Raw genomic sequence first — 24,043 nt, forward strand, 5'->3', positions numbered from 1 at the left:
TTAAAATTTTTATTATACGCCCCTTGAACATTGGGGGAATAAGTAATACAGGTGTCCAGGCGTCATTTCGTTTATAACAAATATTGCCATCTCAGATTTGTTGGCTTCTACTGGAGGGAATTATTAGATTTTTGGTATATGCCTTATGTAGGATGAGTGTACCATGTCTCCCTTTTGTAGCTTTCTAGGTCTTCTACTTCCTGTTTTCTGAGTAACTTAGAATTTTTACATGTGCGGTATTGGGAAATTTACTGTCACAGATTTCTCAGCACCCATTGGAAGGAATGATTAGGTTTTAATACGCCTACAAAAAATATGTGCAGCCGCCCTTGTCTGCATTGGTGTTTTGGGAAATTTGGTTACCATGCAATAACTTTAGTTGTGGTTAACCAATTGTTCTGAAATTTTGATATGATTTTAGAGATTGTTGAAAATCATCAATCTGTGCTATCCTCTTTTGGTTATTCTACCAAGGACGATGATTGTAATTTACCATCTATGTATTGGATTCCTAAACTCCACAAGAATCCATACAAACAACGTTACATAGCTGGATCTGCAAAATGTACCACCAAACCTCTTTCAAAACTTTTAACTTTTATACTCACAGCTGTCAAAGAGGGTCTGCAGTCCTACCACAACACTTGTTACACCTGTAGTGGTATTAATTCAATGTGGATCCTGAAATATATTATCAGAATATAATAATATGATTTTTCAACACTGTATACTTCTATTCCCCATACTCAATTAAAATCCCAACTTAAAAACATTATACATCGTTGTTTTTTCAAAAAAGAAGGTACACCTAGATACAAATATATAGTTCTTAATAATGATTCCTCATACTTTGTAAGAAATAATTCCAAATCATCCTCCAAATATACAGAGGAAGATGCTTACAAAATGCTGGAATTATTAATCGACAACATATTTGTCCAGTGTGGTTTTCAACAAACGGTCGGTATTCCAATGGGAACAAATTGTGCTCCTCTACTTGCTGACCTTTTCCTTCACTCTTATGAGGCTTACTTTATAGCTGATATGATACGAAAGAAAGAATATCATTTAGCTAGAACCTACTTTAAGAAATCAACGGTAAAGGAAAACTATTGACTAAACTTTTCGACAAGTGTGATGACTTATCATTCAGAATTGTCAACTTTCCTTTCATCTGTGGCAACATCCCTTCAGCACCTGCGTATGGAGTGTTCATATCACAACTCATACCTTATGCCAGAGCTTGCCGAAACTACACAGACTTTTTGTATTCTATCAAATAGGCTTCTGGAACAGGGTTAAGTTGCTACAAGATTGAAGTCATCACTACAAAAGTTTTATGGTCGTCATCATGAACACGTGGATCGTTACAGTGTATCCATCTGCGCTATGAAAACTGATTTGTTCAATGTGTCATAGTTTTCCTTTCCTTGTTTGTCAACCCTGGGCTTTACTTTTTATGGGCAACTCGGCGGGTGTTTCTAGAAAAGCAGAGGACGCTTACCGTACTGGTTCACCTGGTCCACTCAATGCTCCCAGTTTTTAGTGGAGTCCGAGTTGCTCATTTGCTTTTGTTACTTTGTGTGTTTGATTTTAGTTACTTTTTGTTCTTTGTTGTGTATGTCTGTTTACCATGTCTGGTATTTGTGCCTGGATTACATTCTTTTGATTACCAATATAACCTTGGTTCCCTTTATTACTCTTTACTAACCACTAACAGAATGTTTCTATCTGATTTGGACTTGGTGGCCTCTGCCAATTTTTGGAAATGACCAAAAAGGGTTAAAATAGGTGTTTTATTAAAACCAATGTAGAGTTATTGGGATTTTTGATCCAACGAAAAACATAGCTGATGTTCCTACAAATAGAACAAAAGGTTCAGACAGAAGTTTTTTGCATATATTTCCAAATAGTTAGATAATCTGTTCAGCTATGTTGGAGTTATTGCCCTTTTTTAATGTTTTTTTCCCTATTTTTAACATTATTACATAAAAAAAATATTCTCCTCTATAACTACTTGACCAATCAGAACAAAACTTAATATGAATGTTCTTTAGGGTGTTCTGCATAGGACTGATGTACAGGTTTTTGATTTGTCAAAAAACATGGCAGCTACTGCTAAAAAAAACATAGGGGTAAGTCAGAATTTTTTCTCATATATCTCAAAAATCGTTAGGTTTAGCTAAATTCTTTCTATTGCCAAAATGATCCTTATTATAAGGCCTACAAAAGTCTGTATTGGGTCGAAGTTGTTGGATGACTGTTTGGGTTATTACCCTTAAAAGGTGAAAAATGGTGTTTTTTTTTGCAGTTTTCAGCCAATATCTTGAAAACTGAAGAAGATAAAAAGAAACATTCAATTGCTGAAATAATCCTTATTATAAGGCCTACAAAAAGTCTGCGGGGATCTAAGTTGTCAGACAATTCCTTGTTAGAGTTATTGTCCTTGAAAGGTGAAAAATGATGATTTTAGCAGTTTTCTGCAAATACCTCGAAAACATTGATAAATAGAAAGAAACTTTCAATTGATGAAATCAGATTTATCGAAATCTTTTTCATATTGGTTGGACAACGTTGACAATTAATAGAACCAATCGAATTCTTATTCTGGACCCACTTATTTCTATGATTTTACTACTTAACTTATACTGATCACTGTATTATTAAGTATTCAAACGGTTTTATTTTCTTTAAGTTCTAATGTATCACCTTTTTTTGCTCACCTGGCCAAAGGCCAGTTGAGCTATTGCCATCACTTGGTGTCGTCATCGTTGCTTCCGTTGTCGTCATTAACAATCATACAAAACTCTTCTTCTCTGAAACGACTTGATTAATAAGACCAAACTTGGTGTGACTTCTACCTTGGGGTATCCTGCATAGAACTGATGTGGGGATTTTTGATCTGTCAAAAAACATGGCCGTTGTTACTAAAAATAGAACATAGAGGTCAGACAGTAGTTTTTCTCATGAATCTCCAAAAGTGTGAGGTTAAACTACATTCTGACATGAGAAAAGTGTTCAGCATGATGAGATCTATCTCTGGTCAAATTTTGGTTTTATTCAGTTGAGCCATTTTGGAGTTATTGTCCCTTTTCAACGATTTTTGCTATTTTTTGCTATTTCTTTTAAAAATCTTCTTCTCTGACACTACTTGACTAATTAAAACCAAACTTGGTATGAATGTTCCTTGGGGTATCCTGCATAGAACTGATGTGGTTATTTTTGATTCGTCAAAAAACATGGCCAATATTACTAAAAAATAGAACATAGGCATCAGACAGTAGTTTTTCTCACATATCTCCAAAATTGTTAGGTTTAGCTAAGTTCTGACTGGGTAAAAGTGTTCAGCATGATGAGATCTATCTCTGTTCAAATTTTGGTTGTAATTAATCAAGCCATGTTAGAGTTATTGCCCTTTTCAAGGATTTTTGCTATTTTTAGCTCACCTGGCCATAGGCTATGTGTGCTGTTGCCATCACTTCACGTCCGTCATCGTCATTGACAATTTCTTCAAACATCTTCTCCTCTACTTTGCATGAAACTTATGATGACTGTTCCTTAGAATATCCTGCACAAAATGACTGTTTGGATTTTATAAGGGTAAGAAAACATGGCCGCCGTTACTAAATATAGGACATAGGGGTCAGACAGCAGTCATGTTAAAGGTATTGCCCTTTTTCAATGATTTTTGCTAATTTTAATTGTATTTCTTTCAAAAATCTTCTCCTCTGACATTATTTAATCAATTGGAACCAAACTTGGTATGAATGTTCCTTGGTGTATCTTGCATAGTACTGATGTGGGGACTTTTGATCCGTCAAAAAACTTGTCCGCCGTTACTTTATATAGAACATAGGGGTCAGACAGTAGTTTTTTCACATACATCTCCATGTGTTAGGTTTAGCCAAATTCTTTCAAGGATGGATACTAAACTATCAAAATTGTGTCTCTCGCTCTCTGTGTTATTTCATTTAAAATAGCCCTTGCTCCCCCTGACAAACTACTTGCTAAAAATAGTACTTTTGATCTAGGATTCCTCCCATTCAATTCTGCCAATAAATTGAAATCAGTTAAATACTCATCCAGATCATCACTACCATCATAAAGTTGTGGTTTTCTTTTGCAATTAATTTCAACCATGCCCTTTGAGTTATCATTTGTAACTGAGTGACTATTATTGTGATTTGTTTCGTTAGAAATTACTACTCCACAATCATATATTTTTTTAATTGGACGAACAGGAGTGCTCATGGTCACAGAATCAAGTTTATGTTGAAAATTTGTCAACATATCTTGCATTTTAACAGAAAAATCTGACATACATTTGTCCATGAGACCCTTCATTTCAGAAGTCGTTTCGTCAACCATTCTCTTAGCTATAGTAATTCAATCATTTGTTTTGCTCACTGCTGTCAACACCACTTGGTATAATTTCCTTTTGACTTTTCCAATCATTTGACACTGGGCCAAAACAAATTTTGGAATCATCCATCTTATTTAAGCATGATAACGTTCGTTAAACAAATATTAAATGTTATTACAACAAACAAGACTAAAAACAAGCTTATCCCACCACTGCAACCAAAAATGTAATGCCGCCCCTCCGGTGCTAGAGTCAATCACTGAAGGAGGCTATGTTATGGTTTTTCAATATGTCATTTGGTCTAGCGAGTTGCAAACTTCGCCCACTAAAATGCGCTAAAGGATAAAGGGATGAAACTATAGAAAGAGGAGAGTTGAATAAAATATGAATATTTTATTAATCACAAATAATATTGAGAGAATGACCGGAACGATTTGGCTCTTTGGGTACTTGGACAGGTCTAACATTACTTCAACATTCGACCAAACATCTTACGACACTTTGTCAACTTCAGATATTAAACACCACAATCCCCGTATATATATTAAATTATATGAACTACACATGGAAACTTACAACTTAAGATGATTACCTATTATGATGATTTCCCTAAGATGGGTCTACATGGACAACAACATACATCACTATTGTAATAATTGTATTTACACTATGTTAGTTATGGATCATGAAAACCAAGACTACTCAGTATTTCAACATTATTTTGCACCTAGGATTTGCTCCCTGGATTTGTACCCAGATATTGCACCTTGAATTTGCACCAAGGATTTGCTTCCTGGATTTGCACCCATAAATTGCTCCTTGAATTTGCACCTGGAATTTGTCACTGGAGTTTTGCACCAGACTTTTGCACCTAAACAAATAGAAATAAAATACTAAAATATCTAGCCACACAGCAAACATATATTAACCATCTAGGACTCTAGATTTCATAACACAACAACATTAATCTATTATTCAACTACTAACTTTCGCACTTTCTGAAAGCACCTCAGACATTTTAAAAGTTGCCGCCTTGAAAATTTCAGTAATCTAGATTTTCTGTTTCCGGTAATGCCCAATGCTTTTATTACAAGTGCTTAGCCAATCATAAGGCAGCTTATATTTTACCAATAATTATCAACCAGCCAGAGCATCTTATCTAAAAATATCACGGCTGGTAGTGCCTGCTAATGAAAAAGTAAACAACACCGAAATTGGACATAATAAAATGTTTTCATGCTTTTTATTGACGACCATGGACTGTAATTACCTTTTTCACTCAGTTACACACAACAGGAGTAACATAAGTTTCCATACAGTTTAAAATCAGTAGGTGGACTGGTTTTCCGTTTGCTATACTTCTTTGACAATTTTAGAATTTTTAGTTGAAATTGAAAAATTTATGCAATATAGTGTCAAAACCACTTGCCCCAACTGTTCAGTTTGACCACTGCAGTTGTATTATGCTGCACTCTTGAGAGCTTTTTATTGGTATACAGCTTAAGCATGATGACTTGTACAGCATCTTCCCTTTCCAGCTTTCTAGGTCTTCTACTTTCTGTTTTCTGTGCAACTTAGAATTTTTACATGTGAGGTATTGGGAAATTTTCCATTGCAGATTTATCATCACCCATTGGAAGGAATGATTAGATGTTTGCAGATATAGTGATTAGATGAGCTTTTAAGATATTTCTGTATACAGATTACAGCTTTATATAAGATATTATTTAATTAATTTAGAATTTCTGTTGTAAGCAAGAAACCGTGAAGCCACTGAGGACATTCACTCAACCTTAAACACTTCAAAGGTTACATGTACATTGCATATTTGAATATGGATTTAGTAATATGTCAAAGAGACAATAACCCAACAGGGTAAAAAATATCAGTATTTGATTAACACTATTAATCCCCTATAGTCATCTTTTTTTCAGTTCTGTACCTAGCCTACAATTAAGATTTCTATTGATATGGTCATCTTTGGGGGAGGGGAATATAAATTTAGTGAGCATTGCTCACAGTTTTTCTAGTTTAATTGAACACTGTTAGGTGTTCACCGATATGATCATAATATCAAAGATATGTTCCATGTGGTCTTGCATAAATGAAACTACAGGTATTCTTTGACTTGTTTAGGTGTTTTTTTTTTGCAATCACCTTGTCTTTCCATCCACATGTGTCCTTCCATCCATTACAGTTTTTTATACAACCTCAAAAAATTTGTGTTCCTTTATTGTTATGGTGCTGTCATTGTTTTCTGTGTTGTCATCATCCATAGACACTTAGTTTTCATGCAATAACTTGAGTTTTGGTTGGTTTATCTTTCTAAAATTTTATAACAAGGTTGTAAACCACAAAAGGAAGGTTGCTATTGGTTTTGGGGGTTATGGTCCCAACAGGTTAGGTTATAGACCACCAATTCAAACCAATGAGCATTTGTAACATATGCAAAAATAGTCATATGCAGAAATTACCCCCTGTTCCTCATAGTGCTGTGAAAAAAGTCTCATTTTATTTTAAAAATTTGAACTGTTTCTGAAAAGAAAAACATTTCTGTACATTTTATAGGTTCATTTTGCTTCTTGTGATGTAAAGCCTAAACTCCATAATGATTTCTAAATACAGTCAAACCTGCTCTGCGGTCACCTCAAATCACCAGTCACCTTCGCTTAACGGTCATTTCAAAACCCACCCAACTGTTTTATCTATTTATTCTATCTCAAATCAGCGCTCACCTCCCTAATGCGGCCAACAGTCACCTATTTTTCGGCCGAAGTCATCTTTTTGACTTCTTATACCGATCATTTTGTAAACATTTGGTTATCACTTGACCCAATAACAGTATCATGTCACGTGAGTTAATTATATTTAGAACATGTAAATACAGATAATTACGTTACTGAATGGATTAAATCAGTATTGCAATGAAAACAAAATTAAAGATTCGAAAGTAAAATTGTGAAATTTACTCACTGGTGGTAAAAACTTCAGACTTCAGTTTAATAATGAAAGTTCGAGTTGCAATGAAATGTCTCAGAAACGTAAAATGGAAAGAAATGAGGCAATAAAAAATTAAATTGTGGAAAAGATGCCCGTGCCGTTGTAAAGGAAAAACACAAATTACTAAAATTGCCAAAAGAAAAGCAGATATTGTAGAGGACATTGAAAATAACATAGATGGTGAAAACAACATAAAACAGGAAATGAGGAAATACTTTGTTTTTTATTGTCATATGTTTTTATCTGATTGTTATTTTAAATGAAATTATTTTTAAATACTTGAATCTACCTCTGAAAATGAAAGATAAAAACATGTAATATTGTGACAATCAGAGGTAGTACAATCTAAATGAATATGGGATTATATGCTGACATCAAAGTCTTTGTACATCACAATTTGTAACCTCATTCTAAAGGTCAACTCTCTATAAATGTCACTGAGTATTCCTCAGTTGACTGCTTAATACAGGTTTGACTGTATACCCCCATCTTCTGAAAACACTGGGATTTCCCATGCTGTTCATAGACCCTTCACTTCCGGTGACCAGTACGGCACTGCAAGTCTGCTAACCCCACATGCCATTTTGAGGATTGTGAGCTGACATATGTAGAATCATACTGATATATAGTCCTCTCTGCAGGTTAAAGTTAAGGTAAAGTCCAGAGAAGCCATTGAATAATGTGAAATTAGCATTGAAGTCTATGGGAAGTGGAATTAGTGGTTTCTGCCTTAAAAAAAAGGGGCCAAAAAGGTGCCTTAAACCAGCATTTCATGGAATTTAACTACTGTGAAAGTTCAAATCTTCATGGGCTACCAAATTTCTTGGTTTTTGTTGGTAAACCAAACCATGAAATTCGGTTTCTAATGGAAAGGAGATTCCCATTGGTGTATATTGAAAGAATAATCAAGGGAACGAAGGTTATAGTGGTAATCAAAAGAAATTATCCAGGCACAGAGACCAGACATGGTAAATAGACATACACAACAAAGAACATGGAGTAACTAAAATCATACATAAAGTAACAAAAGCAAATGAGCAACTTGGACTCCACTAAAAACTTGGAGCATGGACCAGGTGCACTAGTAGGGTAAGTGTCCTCTGCTTTTCTAGAAACACCTGCAGAGTTGCTCATAGAAAGTCAAGTCCAGGGTAGACAAATGAGGAAAGGAAAACTATGACATGCTGAATAAATCAGTTTTCATGGCACAGATGGATACACCATAACAATCCAGGAGCTCATGATGACAACCATAAAACTTCTGTAGTGATGACTGCAATCTTTTAGCAACATAACCCTTTTCCAGAAGCCTATTTGTTAGGAAGCTAGCATGATACAAAAAGTCTGTGTAGTTTTGGCAAGCTCTGGCATAAAGTATGAGTTGTGATATGAACACTCCATATGCAGGTGCTGAAGGGATGTTGCCACAGATGAAAGGAAAGTTGACAATTCTGAATGAAAAGTCATCACATTTGTTGTAAACTTTGGTCAATAGTTTTCCTTTACCATCGATTTCTAAGTGTATGTCAAGATGTAAGGCTGAATTCACAGTGTCTGTAGTATCCTTTATCTCAAGTTCTTTGAGGTAGATGGGATGTATCAAATCCCAGAAATTAGGATTGTTTAAAGATAATACATCATCTATATAGCGGAAACTGAGACTAAAGGAAAAACATCAAAACCAAGAATTCAAAATCCACAAAATTGTGTTTCTTCCCTAATCCACCAAAATTGGTAGCAGGGCCCACAGAAATGGATTCCATCTGAATGATTTCTGGTTTACTTCTAGTTAGAAATTAACTGTTCCATCAGTGAAAAAAAAAATTATATAGGAAACTTTCATTCCAACCTGCTGACTCTCTTGGCTGACAAGGGAAGAATATGCTAGATTTATGCTACATGTTTTTACTTATGAATCTTTTCTTCTTATTTCAGGTGGACAGCTTGTTGACATTATAAACAGAAAGAGAGGTCTATTGTCATGTGACCAGGTCTTGCTTGTGTTCTTCCAGACCTGTCATGCTGTTCAACACATGCATAGACAGAATCCACCTATTATTCACAGAGACTTGAAGGTGACTATTAAGTGGTATTGATCAGTTCATTCAAATAAGTTTATTAAACCGCCCACAAACAAAGTTTCGGGGGGTATATAGGAATCTTTACATCTGTCTGTCAGTCTGTTTGTTCTCTTAAACCGCTCTAATTATTTTGATGAAATTTTATAAGGAAGTTTTGCTTCATATGCAGATGTGCATGAAGGAACATAATTACTGTTGGAGGACTCCCACTGGAGATATTCCAAATTATGGGTTTTACATGTTACAACCTAGTAAGTGCAACTTCTCCTAAACCGCTCAGGAAATTTTGATAAAATTTCATAGGAAGGTTGTGCATCATATGTAGATGTGCTTGCTGTTGGAGGACTCCAATGGGAGATAATCAAAATCTGGTTTTACATGTTAAAACTTTTAAGTGCAACTGCTCCTTTATCACTCAAGGGATTTTTATTAGCTCACCTGGCCAAAGCCCTTGTGAGCTATTGCCATCGCTTGGCATCCGTCGTCATCATTGATAATTATATAAAACTCTTCTCCTCTGAAATGACTTGTCTAATTAGAACAAACTTGGTATGAATGTTTCTTGGGGTATCCTGCATAGAACTGAAGTGGGGATTTTTGATTCGTTGAAAACCATGGCCGCTGTTACTAAAAATAGAACATAGGGATCAGACAGTAGTTTTTCACATATATCTCCAAAACCATTAGGTTTAGCTGAATTCTGACACGGGTAAAAGTGTTCAGCATGATGAGATCTATCTCTGGTCAATTTTTGGTTTTAATCTGTTAAGCCTTGTTGGAGTTATTGCCTGTTAACGACATTTTATTTTATATTTTTATTTTTGGCTTGTCAGTCTGTGTGTCTTTCACAAAGTTTGTCAGCACAACTCCTCTCAAACTGCTAAACTGAATTTTACGAAACTAGGTTTGTAGCAAGAACATTATATGTTGTTATGCATATTACCAGGAAATTTTGATCCCCTAATTTTTGTAGGAGTTATGTCCCTTTGAACTTAAAAAAAATTGCCAAAAAGCCTCATAAATTGTCTTGTCAGTGCAACTATTGAACCAAAAATGCTCAGAACTGTTTGCATTATTTTAATTAGATGGGTGAAAAGTGAAAGAAATTTTGAACTGAAATTGAGCAAAATGTATGCATGAAAATTTTGTTTTTAAGGTGGAAAATTTACTTCTTAGTTCTCATGGTGCAATAAAATTATGTGACTTTGGGAGTGCAACTTCAAAGACTCATTTTCCTGATGCTGGCTGGTCAGCTATACAGAGAAGTTTGGTGGAAGATGAGGTAAATATTTATAATTTGATTTTGGTTTTAATGTACAGGTACTAATAGTAGTTATGTTGCTTACCTGTGATGAATCAATAGAAAAGAAATTTAGTGGAATATAGAGTGTCACTTAAATGAGGTAATCACTTTTATGATATATACTCTTTTACTAGCTCTCACTGATCATCAAAATATCTCCTCATATTTCTTTCAAAAATTTTCTCCTCAGAAACTACTGGGCAGAATTTGATTGTTCCTTAGGTACAAACTGTATGAGTGTTGAAAATTTTTTATAAGAAAAACATGGCCGCTTATACAAAAAATAGATTTTTTTCCGCCAGCAAACAAAGTTTAGGGCGGTATATAGGAATCAACAATGGAATATATGTGTCTCAACTGAGCAAAGACATTGCCATTACCTTTCTGATTTCACTCCTTGTATTTAGTGGCATTTGTGCTGTATCTTTTCGTATTAGTTTCAACTGCTGTAAATGTCTTGATTTTATGAGTCCTTGTTTACTGCTTGGTTTTGATTGGTATTGTCTTCTAGTTACTAGTATTAATTTTCTATGAAGAACTTTTCTTCATTGGTTTTTATTTTTGTACAATAAGATAACAATTGGCCTGAATGAAACTTTATGTTATTATCTTTTGAATGCATTTTCCTGCATATCTTTGAATATTGTACAATCAATTTCTAAAATTTCCTAACATCGTTAAATTGTAGAAAATTCTAACAAATGGTAAGATAACTGATGGCCTTAAGGAACCAAATAATAAAATTCAATAAACATAAATGTGATTCTTACAGAAGAAAGATACTAAATATGATAACATCTTTTTAAAAGGGTAAAGTTTGATCAATGAACACAGGGATTAAATTTGTGAAATTTAATATTTCATAAAATTTAAAACCATGGGGCAACCAAAAAACTATTATAACTTTAATACTGAAACTCTTTTTTATTAATTATAAAGCTTGACTATAGCTAATTGTAAATAATGTTCAAAATAAATAAGAACAAAAATCTCATCAATGCCATTTTTTATCAAAATAACAAAATGTATTGGTTTAGATTATGCTAGTATGCTGACAAGCAACATTAAAAATAACAAAACCTGCAATAAATTTTCAGTGCTTTCAAATACAGGACAAACGTTGAATAAAAAAGATAACGTCAATAAAACAAATTAAAATGGTTTTCAACAAATCATTGTTGAAGGGCACAATTAAAAAATCAATATGGTAAAGAATGTTGATAGTTATGTACATCATTATGTCCTCTGTCCTATACCTAAAATTTAACAGACTAATCATCTAAGTCAATATATCAAACCTATTGTACACAGATTTTGGTTGGGGCATTCTTGGTGTCATTGTTCCATACTCTACTCAAAACACTAATAAACTAGCATGCAACAATAATTTATCTGCATGTGTAAATCATATCATGGTTATCTTTACCATAAGTATAAACAGTCCACAGCTATGGCCATCTTTTTGTTGACTAGATTTTAAATTTCCTCTCTTCCAATTAGCATCAATATCATCTTTTATTTTCCCACTTCTTATTTTCATGTAGTTCCTGCAAAATGTTCTTTTTAGTTATAATACAAATGCAAGTACATGAAAATGAAAAGAGGAAATAAATGTCTCAGTACAAATGACACCTTTAACCCTTGTTATGCTGAAAATTGGTCTGTCACTCAAAAATGGTCATTTTTGTCCATCTCTGGTCATTATTTGCTACCTGTGTGGTTCAACTGGAACATATCAGGAACCAAAGCACATTCATCCAATAGCCTGTAGATCGTGAAGGCTACTGAAGCCAAATGAATCACTCTTATTTAGTTTCCAGGCATAATAGAGTACTACAGATCAATTCTGCTCTGGTGAGGGTCCAAAAAATGAACCCGTTCACCATCAAAATCTCATTTTTTCGACAGTGGAAACTCGTGACCTTCTCTTTTAGCTTTCAAGTCATTATTTATTAACAAACTATATATCAGATAGCCTCATTTTAAAGCACAGTCACACTGCTTGCAGTTGGACACAAATTGCACTTTCCTAAAGTAAGATTAACATTGCCAGAACTGACAAAGCGGAACCAGGTCCAATTCTGAACAGGTTCTATCATCATATGCACTTGCATTATACAATGCATAGAACTAGTCTCATGCGTTCTTGATACTACGTTGGAGGGGGGAGTAGGGATGTGGCTGTTAGACCCACAAGTGTTAAGTGAGAACCAACTAAGACTGTCATTCATATGGTACTTATCCCTGCTACAGTAGATGTGATATACCTGATCACATGGACATATTTTTACAAAACTTATTGAGACCAAAATTCATGAAAATTTGTAAGTCTTTAATGTGATATTCAATTCACCAAAGTTTCAAGAAAATTGGTGTCAATTTTTTTCAAGGGCCTAATGGGCAACAGTATAGCATAATCAGTCCTGTATTAGATGCATGCCTGTATCCCCTCAAACAGTTGGTAGAACATAAAATAAACAAATATATATATTACATATTTTAAAGATAAAATTTATGAGATCCTTATTCAAAATCCATTAAGAGATACCTTCTATATCTAAATAAAATACTTTACATAATGAAAAATAATTATGTTTTAATTCAGAACATGTATTAGTTGCATTAAAGATTATTTAAATTTCCACATGTTTTTCATTTTTTTCGATGGATAATTCTTTATTTCCCGTAGTTTTTTGGTTCATAATTCATGGAAAACATTGGTAAAATGCACTTATATGGGGGTGTTGTGTTCAAGAAAATGCATAATAAAGACTTATTTGGTTTTCATTCATTTTCACTGATAATTAATTGAATGACCTTCAATGTTGTACATATTTGTCATTGTTCCCATTCATGGAATCCAGTATCGATACTGATTTACAAGGATATTTGCTGCCAGTAATATCCAGTGGCTTTGACACTTGTTGATTGGCATGAAAATCCAAGTGTATCTTGAGAATTCAACCTACAAAAACAAAATATATTTTAGCATGTGTGTTATAAATGCAAAACAACATGAAACTTTAACATTGAATTTTCTAAGTCAACAGACCATGACTGTGGGGGTATATTCCTAAAATTTGCATGAATTTGTGATGAAATGATGGTAATGCTTCTGCACACCGAATATCATTGACCTAGCATAAGGAGTTCAAGTTGAAATTAACTTATCTGAAAACATAAATGAAGTTTGTGGGTGCTGTCATCACCGCCATTGCTGGAATTGCAAAACCTGTCCTGCATTTCCATGACTTCCGTTGCACTTAACCAGTAACATACAAAATATTTTTCTTTGTTCTTTTTGTAACTGGCAGTTAATAAATTTGCATAACTCATAGTCATTACCTTAAAATTTTAAAATAATACATGTTGTACAAATGAAATACTTACCTTACTGTAAAACCAAGTATCAGACCGTTTTTGCTCCCAAAGGACTGCCATATATGATGGCAGAGCGAAAATGACCCTCTTGTTCTACTCTGCAAGGGAATATACATTTACTCTATCATTAAGCCAACTGGAGCCTTGTAATGTGCTAAGATCTTTCCTCTCTAAAATTTCACCACCACCATCATATCTAACTGGTCTATTTTTGTACAACATGTATGGGGAGGTTTTTAGAAGTCCATCACAATTCAAGTCTTTTATGAAATTCCCTAAAAACAAATTGGAATAACTAAAAATGAAGGGTATAAGTGAAATTAATGGTTCAAATTTACATTGAAGATTATATGTTAATTTTTCTGAAACGAATCTTATGTTCTTGGTGTGTATCATTGATGTGTAGAAAGGAAATAAATCCTTATCTGTATTTTGTTTACTTATTCATCATACATATATCATTTTGCAGTATATGAACAGGACAGTGACATTCTAATAAAAAAATTGCAACAAATGATCAAAATTACTTTTCACTGTTGAGTTAAAACATAAACAGCCACTGAACAGATGAAAACATAACCCATTTCACAAATTTAAGGAGTCAAGAATCCAAGATATCCTGTAATATATTGATATTCTTAACCCGTATCTTTCTTCGCTTATGCTTTTCAACAACATGTCTGCCAATATTTTATGCAATATTATATTGATGTCATGTGACAAAAATGTGATACTAAATTCACTCCAAACAATTGCTGAAATACCTTTTAAAGATAAATTTGGTAATTAAAATTTTTTTAGAAGTTTTATAGTTCTCACCTTGATTTGTAAGACACTTCATAAGATTCTCAAAAGCATTTTTAGCAAGTTCTTCTGTTCTTTTTGGGTCTACTTCAAGTTGAAAAAATCCCTCATCCACTGAAATATAAATCACACATCTTTTAGTTATAGATAATACATTTTTCTCACAGTATTACAGATTACATACTTTCTACTTCTTCAGGTTCACATGTAAGTAGTAGTCCAATTTTTAGTTATTTTTAGTATGAAATACATTCGTACAAATCAAGACTCAGCTTTTTACTAGACAGACAAACTAGGCTGGACTAGCTCAAAGAAGCAATAACCCGAGAAAGGTAAGTTACCACACTCAAAAACAATTTTATACTTCAATCCAATCAGTCATCACTCTCCTCACAAAGCTGCATGCTTAGTGGAGAAGCAGAGCCTACCATTTTTAAAGTCTTGAAGTATGATGAGGTCTGATATCAAACCCACAATCTCCACATTTAAGGCACTGGCTACCACTTGACCAATGATTTTCCACACTTGAGCAGGGTAGGCTATTACCAATAAACAGACTGCATCCTCCTATGATATCAAGTTGATCGAAATTAAAAAGTAACTCTCTTCTATTTGAACAAATATTTTTAGTCAATACATTGCTTATTTATAATTACGATAAAACAGCTTTATAGAGTTAGGTTACAGACCACCAATTTAACCAATGAGCATTTGGAACGTACGCAAAAATAGTCCTACGCAGAAATTACCCCTGTTCCTCATAGTGCTGTGAAAAAAGTTCTCATCTCATTAAAAAAATTTAAACAGTTTCTGAAAGGAGAAACATTTCTGTACATTTTATAGGTGCATTTTGCTTCTTGTGATGTGAAGCCTAATCTCCATAATGATTTCTAAATATACCCCTATCTTGTGAAAACACTGGGATTTCCCATGCTATTGATAGACACTTCACTTCCGGTGACCAGTACTGTGATATGATATGATATGATTTATTTCGACTAAATATCAACATATTACATGTGTTACACAATTTACAACATACATATACACCATATAAAATACAAATATATATTGTCTATAAAATTTTAAAAGTATAAAAGAATTGAACTGTCAAAAATATAGAACCCAAGACGTTGATATCTAATCAAGGATGGCCCATGAAAGCTAAATAGCTTATTTACAATGGGGTCCTCATAGAGTAAAAATCTTAGAGGTGAACAAAAAGTATAACAATTCAAAACTTTGGCAGGGTATCTTGAAAGGAAACAAATCACTAGTATTATAAATAAAATTTAAAAACTTTAAGTGTCCAAAGAAGAGTTCATGGCTGTTGACCAAAGGTAGTGTCCAGGCGGCAAGCGCCAGTCTGCAACAGTAACAATGGTCCTCATCCAGTACTGATCTTCAAACACTCAAAGTACTGACGTACAGTAAAATCCACTGTATGACAATATAATAATGAAACTATTTATGCCGAGCTTGCTTCAATTGATCAAATAAAAAATCTTTTACTCCTAGTTTGAACGCATCTGAATTTTTTAAACTCTTTAAATTTGCTAGTAAATTGTTCCAGTCTTTAATTGCATTATAATAAAAAGATTGAACAGTTGGCCCCTTTATAGTTGGAACATAAAAATTATTTTCACTAGATCTGGTAAAATGGTTATGACAATCTCGAATTCTTGTGAAATTACAATTCATATAAGATGGTGATTTTCTATTAAATATTTTATAAACATGGTTTAACCTCATTTTTCGTACCCTGTTTTCCACATTAAGAATACCAACGTCTTTAAATATATTAAAATCTATGTTATGTCTAGAGTCCAGGTTTTTAATAAATCGAATGACTTTGTTTTGAACAACCTGAAGTTTATTTTTTAATTTTTTATTGAGACCAACATACCAAGATGAACATGCATAGTCGAAGTGGCACTGAATAAGTGCCACACTCGGTGACTTCCTGGACTCCTCTGATAGACATTTAGCATTTCGGTACAGGAACCCCAGTCTTGAGCTAGACTTTTGGACAATATTTTTAACTATAGACTCCCCAGATCTATGTTTAAACCCAAATATTTTAGGCTTGTCTGTGAATCTATTGTATGGTCTTTGCATTTTACACTAAACCGGGTAAGTTTCTTTAACTTTCTTTTGGAGCCAAACATAATGCATTCTGTCTTACCCAAATGCATCGACAGTTTATTTTCCACCAGCCATCGACTACAAGACTGGAGTTCCTGATCCAGTCTGGATGATATAATACCGGGATCTCTATGTGAGTATAAGATTGCACTGTCATCAGCGTATAATAAAAGTTTGCATTGTGAGCTGATACTGGTTGTCATATCATTGACATAGCACAGAAATAAAAGAGGGCCTAATATACTACCCTGAGGTACGCCACAGGTTACATTCAAAAATTCAGATTCTGTTCTGTTTATGACGACTTTTTGTTTTCGATCTGATAAGTACGATTGAAACCATTTTGTGGAAGAGACACCAAGAGATTTTAATTTGTGGCAGAGAATGTTGTGGTCCACTGTGTCGAATGCTTTTTGTAGGTCGAGCATAATCATTCCTGTGTATAAACCATGAGATGTTTGTGTTTTTATATGGTCTAGTAGGTGTATTAGACATGTGTTGGTTGAGTAGTTAGATCTGAAGCCTGACTGTAGGTCGTATAATAGGTTATGTTTTACCAAATATCTCTCCAGTTGTGAATATATGGATTTTTCTAGTATTTTTGATATCACAACTAGTATGCTTACAGGCCTGTAATTACCGACATCCAACCTGCTGTTTTTCTTATAGATTGGACATACACGTGCTTGTTTCATGTCATCAGGGACAATGCCACTGGTAATAGATAAGTTTATAATAAATGTAATAGGTTTATTCAAAACGTGTGCTCCGTCTTTAAGAAATTGTGAGGGAATACCATCCAGACCTGTACTCTTTGTAATATTCAGAGATTGTAGTACTGCACTGCAAGTCTGCTAACCCCACATGCCATTCTGAGGATTGTGAGCTGACATATGCAGAATCATGTTGATATATAGTCCTCTGCAGGTTAAAGTTAAGGTAAAGTCCAGAGAAGCCATTGAATATTGTGAAATTTGCATAGAAGCCTATGGGAAGTGGAATTAGTGGTTTCTAGCCTAAAGACATTTAAAAATCTTATACTGATGATATACATGTACTGGTACTGAAAGCAAATATCTATGAAGTGATAAAATACCTGAACCAAGAAAAAATACACACTGTATATAAGAATTGAGTATATGTACTTACTATATGCACAACTGTTTTATTAAAAAATCTTTGTATCAGTTTATGCATAAAGGATAAATATTGTCTTACCTCTCTTGGAAAGAATATAAAAAAGAACATCTACTTTACACTGTGGTGTAAATGGCACAGGACTAATTCTTTTTACCACATGTAACAACTTGGTTGGATCATCCACAGCAGAATCTTTTTGCAGGTACCCCTTGTAGGTACTTTGCTTTTACAGTGAGGTCTTTCCATTCTCCTATCTGTAGGTTTTTCATTTAATCTAAAATAATTGGTTATTGAAAATATTCTGGTAATGAATATTAAATACAAACATGCATAACAGTTAGTGATCAAGTATTCATTATGGAACCTGTTGCAGATTTCAAAGAATTCTAAATAGTGGGTCAACACAAGTGCTGAAAAATTTGAAGATTGTGAAAACTAAATGTGTCAAAACAACAAATGGCCTCGTTTAAAAAAGTCCAAAGCCTGCCATTTTGATAAAAATCAGGTGAGCAGAGCGAAAGGTTAACCTGATTTGTAACTCTTCATGGTGAACTCGCATATATACCCAAAAAATCAGCCCTATATCTGAAGGTGTATACAAAAATCTATGTAATGATTTGTTGAGGATTGACGGAATGATGGACAAGGATAAAATTATATGGCCTTGACCACTTTGTGGCAGAGCCATAAAAATCATGATTACAATAATACACCATTATCAACTGTTAGCTTAATTTCAATATCACTTAATATGGCAAGCTACTGGTAAACATGGGTAGATTCTGCCTGAATGAAGGCAATAGTTTCAATCAAACTTAACACACTAACCTGTTAATTTAGGCAATATCTCCATCATCTGCTTATCTGATGTTACATTCTTCGCAATCCCTTCTTTCACATCATTAGCTGTAACAAATCACCAAATATTTCAGTGGCAATCAGTTAATTAAAGTTTATCATAACCTTTTGACAAATATGAGTTAATTAACACAACAAATTGTATTATGAGTACAGACAAACCTGTGCGCCCTGTTAGAATTAAAGCATGGCTGGACCAAGGTAAATATCAAATTTTAATTTCTGTTTCAGAATATTATAAAAAAATTTCCAGACATTACTCAGCATTTTTAATAAATTCTGTATAGAGAGCTAAAAATAAACTAAGTTGAGCAAAGTTTGAAAAGTGCTCCCAATATATTAGGGACAGGAAATTATCACAATCTTTCTACTAAAATTTGATTATAACATGGATACCCAAATAGAATTATTTACCATTGTCATTTTTGTTTTGTTTAGTTACATGTACTTTCCGTTCTTCTGTGACATTCTGTCCTTTTCTGTCTGTATTCAAAGTACCAGCACTGTTGCTGAATTCTGAAGGTAACAATATGTTTATTTTTATACTTGTAAATATAAGGAAAATGGAGTTAACAAGTCAATACACTTACTGAGCATCTATTTTATTATTATTCATATGCTAATAACATATAAGTGACCCAAAAAAATAAATATGCAAGGTTTTTTGGGGGTTTTTCATGGTGTAGAAATTAAATCTACTAATTAAAACCACCAAAATATTTATGAGGTGTTTGTTTAAGTTTCAGTTATAGTTTTCTTAAAGAATTAGGTGTTGTACCGAATTTAACTTTTCTACCTTACCAGTGGAAGTTTGATTGTACAACTTCTTTCCTTTAGCTTTTCCATTGGTTTTGGTAAGTTTCAATTTAACATTGGTTATTTTGGACAGTTTTAGGTCTGTTCTTTTTCTGACATGCATGCCATGTTTCTTGATAAGTCTGAATTATTAATTGTAGCTGAATTGACTTTCCTTTTCTTTTTGGGTGGTAATTTGTTCCAACAAGATGAGCTCTTTCTTTTCTTTGTTGATTTTGATGGTTCTGGTTCTAATGTCAAACCCATGTCATTTGGGCATCCTACAAACAGTTTTTTGGCTGTAGCTTCCAATTCAATTCTAGTCTGTTCCAATAATTCTTCTGAGTCTACAATATAAGTCAAATTCCTTATTTTTGTTAAAATTTCTCGAAACTATTTTGATGATTTTTCTAAGTCAAATGCTGTTGATACAAGTTCCTTATCTGGGTTGGTTTCTATCTCATTTACCTCTTCTTGAAGTTTGACGTTATCCAAATACAATGTAATTTGTCGCTGTTGGAACTGCAACCAGATCTTCCTCTTTCATGTGAAGACCGGAAAGATCAACAGTAAGCATTGGATTTGATGTATAAAACTTAGGTAAACTTAAAAAATCAATGCTATCAAAATTCTGCAGCAAAATGTGTGCATGGTAAGTGAGAGCGTCGAATTGAATACATGAACTTGATGGCAAAGCCATAAACATCATACAGCTCAGATGCATTTGATTGAGATTTTACACTAAAATTCTTGCTGTCTACTTGTGTAATACAATTTGTTGCAATCTCAGCTGCTTTTATTGTAGCATCTCTCATATGTGTGATTAAAAATTTTTGAATGTTTCCTCCTCCTTTTCCCCATCCACTACACATCGTTACACTGGATTCCAGAAATCTATTTAAAAAGTAATCAAGAGAAATAAGATTCAAACGTTAAATCAAAATAATACAATCTATGGACAATAACCAGACATGGAAAACAGACAAACACAATAAAAAACACAAAATAACCAAAATAACCAAAATAACATATACAAAGCAAAAAAAGCAAATGAGCAATTAAGACTTAACAAAAATGGGGAGCTTGGACCACATGCACTGGTAGGATAAGTGTCCTCAGCTTTTCTAGAAACACCCGCCGAGTTGCTCATAAAAGGTCAAGTCCCAAGTAGATGACATAATAGAAAACTATAACATGTAAAGCAAATCAGTTCACATGGTGCAAATTGATACGCCATAACGATCCACAAGTTTATGATGCAAACATAAAACTTCTGCAGTGATGACTTCAATCTTTAAGCAACATAACCTTGTTTCAGAAGCCTAACCACAAGAAGTGGTATAAAAAGTCTGTGTCTGGAATAACATAAGAGAAGTTTTTTGAAAACTCAACAAAACTGAATGAAAAGTCATTGCATGTGTTGTACAGTTTGGTCAATTTTTTTCCTTTGCCATCTATAAGTGTAGGTCAAAGTATGAGCCTGACATTACAGTGTCTGTAGTGTCCTTTATCTGAAGTTCTTTGAGGTAGATGGGATGTATAAAATCCCCAAAACTTGGACTGTTAAATGATAGTATGTCATCTATATATCGGAAACTGAGATCAAAGGATTTAGAGAAACAATATTCCTGCCTTTTGATCAGATCAGCTATATAGTCAGCCTCATAAGAGTAAAGAAATTAGTCAGCAAATAGTGGAGTACAATATGTTCCCATTGGAATGCTGACTGTTAGTTCAAAAACGTGTCCACCACAATGGACAAATATGTTTGCGATAAAAATTCAAGCATTTTGAAAAGATCATCTTTGGTAAATTAAGAAGATGATTTGGAATCATGTTTTATTAAGTATGAAGAATCTCTACCATTAAGTACATGTACTACATATCTGTATCTAAGTGTTTCGTTTATCATAAACGTGTAACATACGAAAAGTGGCGAAAACTGTATCTATTGAAAAATAAGCTATAATATACAGTGACACATAAGCCAATCAATTAAAACAGGAAAAAGCAATAGCTGGGGTATGAGGTTTTTACACTTGTGACCACAACCAGAAGCTGTCTACAGTTATATCATTGATAGTGCACAAATGTGTTTTGTAAACATGCTGATTAAATATTACTAGCTAATTTATAACACCTTTATTTAATTAATATTAGTATAGAACTCCCAGCCTCTATCATTAAAACTGCATTAGCTGTCATTTGTGCAAATTTTTGTTTCTGTTGAAATATGCCTTAAATTAGAATTATTTCAACTAAATTGTACTTTTCCTGTATAATTCCATTCGATATCCACAAATATAATGTGTTAAATACATGAAATAAGCGTTTATTTATTTGAAAACTAATCAAGAAATGGATGAAATGAAATGTAAAAAAACATGCTTTCCTGTGTATCTGTTATTGTTATTATTATTTTTTTTTTACCAAGGTTAAAGTATTTTTAACCCAGGTTAATGTCCTGTCGGCAATTTTCGAAAGTAATGGCGAAAATAATTAGATCTGAGCCACCGATCTTCTTTGATTAAAATAACGCTGTTTTCACAATATTCTGTAGGTGTTATTGACATTTACTGCTTAAATTGCATTACTACAAATATATTTCATTTTATCAGCAAAATTCAGTACAATCAAATTTGGCAGCTACTGCAGCTTTAACATTCATGCCACATTGTGGCAGGTGGTTATAGTGATGGACAAAAAATTTGGATACATGTTTACTGTATACATATTTGTGAAGAATATATATATTGTGTTGTTATATCACTCTGTTCCTTACCTGCTATGTCCATTTACCTATGAAAATAATTATCCAAATATTAAATGTAAAATGTTAAAAACATTACATTCTTGAGCATATATGCAGAATATAGAATGTAAATGGGATTGTGTCAGAGAGGCAACAAAAGACTAAAATATACAAGACAACAGAAGGCCGCCAATGAGTCTCAAATACAGATTGGTTGATTAATTGTTGACGTTAATCACCCAAGCAGCAATATTTGGGCTATATCCAGACGATGAACATGAAAAAGGTGATAAAATGAACATGGAATGGTGATGAAATGAAAAATGGGATGGGACACAAGGAAAATTGGATAGACACATTTTGATAGCCACTGGAAATAGGGGGTTGAGCTAAGGATCAGCAGGGTTCTTGAACATGTGAGGAACATGTCATCTTTCCCCAACAGGGTGCACCGCTACGATTTGCAGTCAGGTTTTCTGTATTATGACCTGACAACTCCATCATGTAGTATGCCAGGGTTACCCCATCATCACATGGGACACACATCCAGTTGCTCTATGATCAGAGCACCCTAGGGGTTTAAACACTGTTTTGTGGCTTTTTATGATTTGATTCTGAGCTTAATTAGCTAATTGCATAAAAATTCAATTAATACTATTGTAAATAAAGATTTATACTTACTCCCTGTTTGCATCTACAAAGAAATCATCTATCAGCACGGACATCAAACCAGTTATACTTTTCACTTTGTATGGGGCCAACTAATCATGTTTGAAAACTTTATTTTGAGCCTCAACACCATTGTTGGTGTTTACAACTAATGTCAACATCTCATTCCGGTAGGCCCAAACCCACATCTGCAAAATAATTTAAAGACTGATTAAAAAAAGTTATATTTTGAAACAGATTTAAGGACATCAATAAATGATTCCTGTTTTAGAATTAAAATTAAACTTTAGAATTTTAGAAACTTAGTACAAGCTAATGAAGCAGCTAATAATGGATTGGTAGTGTGATCTAAATACTCTGTGAAAGTACATATTAAGCTGAATTCTTTATAAATGCTTTTTTGGAAGTAAACAAATTTAACTGTCATCCTCATCTGGGATTTTTTTTTCTCACTTTCTTATTTCTTATCATCATTATTTTATTTTTTATCTGATTGTTACAAAAAAAACTTTTTCGATCCATTAATTCTTTTTTTTTTAAATTGTATTTACATGAACTTTATTGAATAAATGATTTAAATTGTAATTTCTTTCTTTCTCAGCCAAGAGGATAAACTCTGTCTCCTTGGGAGAAGTCATAAACATGTATGTTATATCACATGTGTGTTGGAAGGTCTAATACTTACATCCATATATTTTATTTCCCACAAATGTCTTTAGTCACACCATATATTAAATCTTAACATTAGGAAC

General features: G+C 33.4%; 2 protein-coding genes across 4 annotated transcripts in view; one reads left to right on the forward strand and one right to left on the reverse strand.

Annotated features, from left to right (window-relative positions):
- The window catches only part of LOC148628442 (cyclin-G-associated kinase-like), a 163,967-nt gene that overhangs the window by 24,612 nt on the left and 115,312 nt on the right, over window positions 1-24,043 (forward strand). For all 3 annotated transcript variants that reach the window (XM_088587597.1, XM_088587607.1, XM_088587616.1), the window contains exons 5-6: window positions 9,299-9,438; window positions 10,601-10,726. In XM_088587597.1, the coding sequence (XP_088443723.1) occupies window positions 9,299-9,438; window positions 10,601-10,726 (266 nt within the window). The remainder of the gene's footprint in view (window positions 1-9,298; window positions 9,439-10,600; window positions 10,727-24,043) is intronic.
- On the reverse strand, window positions 14,565-20,119 carry LOC148628443 (uncharacterized). The gene is made up of 5 exons (XM_088564617.1): window positions 19,877-20,119; window positions 19,490-19,591; window positions 19,046-19,123; window positions 14,948-15,046; window positions 14,565-14,620 (listed from the first exon to the last, which is right to left on the reverse strand). Exons 1-5 carry the CDS (start codon window positions 19,992-19,994, stop codon window positions 14,565-14,567), a joined length of 453 nt encoding a protein of 150 aa, XP_088420743.1. The 5' UTR covers window positions 19,995-20,119.

This window comes from Perna viridis, chromosome 1, assembly GCF_037379345.1.
Source record: "Perna viridis isolate PV_CMFRI_1.1 ecotype Kerala chromosome 1, ASM3737934v1, whole genome shotgun sequence".
NCBI classification, from domain to species: Eukaryota; Metazoa; Mollusca; class Bivalvia; order Mytilida; family Mytilidae; genus Perna; species Perna viridis.

Coding starts and splice junctions, on each gene's coding strand:
- LOC148628443 (XM_088564617.1), bottom strand. CDS start 19,994: ATGCATGTCAGAAAAAGAACAGACCTAAAACTGTCCAAAATAACCAAT. Junction 19,592..19,876: donor GTACAATCAAACTTCCACTG/GTAAGGTAGAAA, acceptor TGTTACCTTCAG/AATTCAGCAACAGTGCTGGT. Junction 15,047..19,045: donor GATATTGCCTAAATTAACAG/GTTAGTGTGTTA, acceptor TTTATATTTCAG/TGGATGAGGGATTTTTTCAA.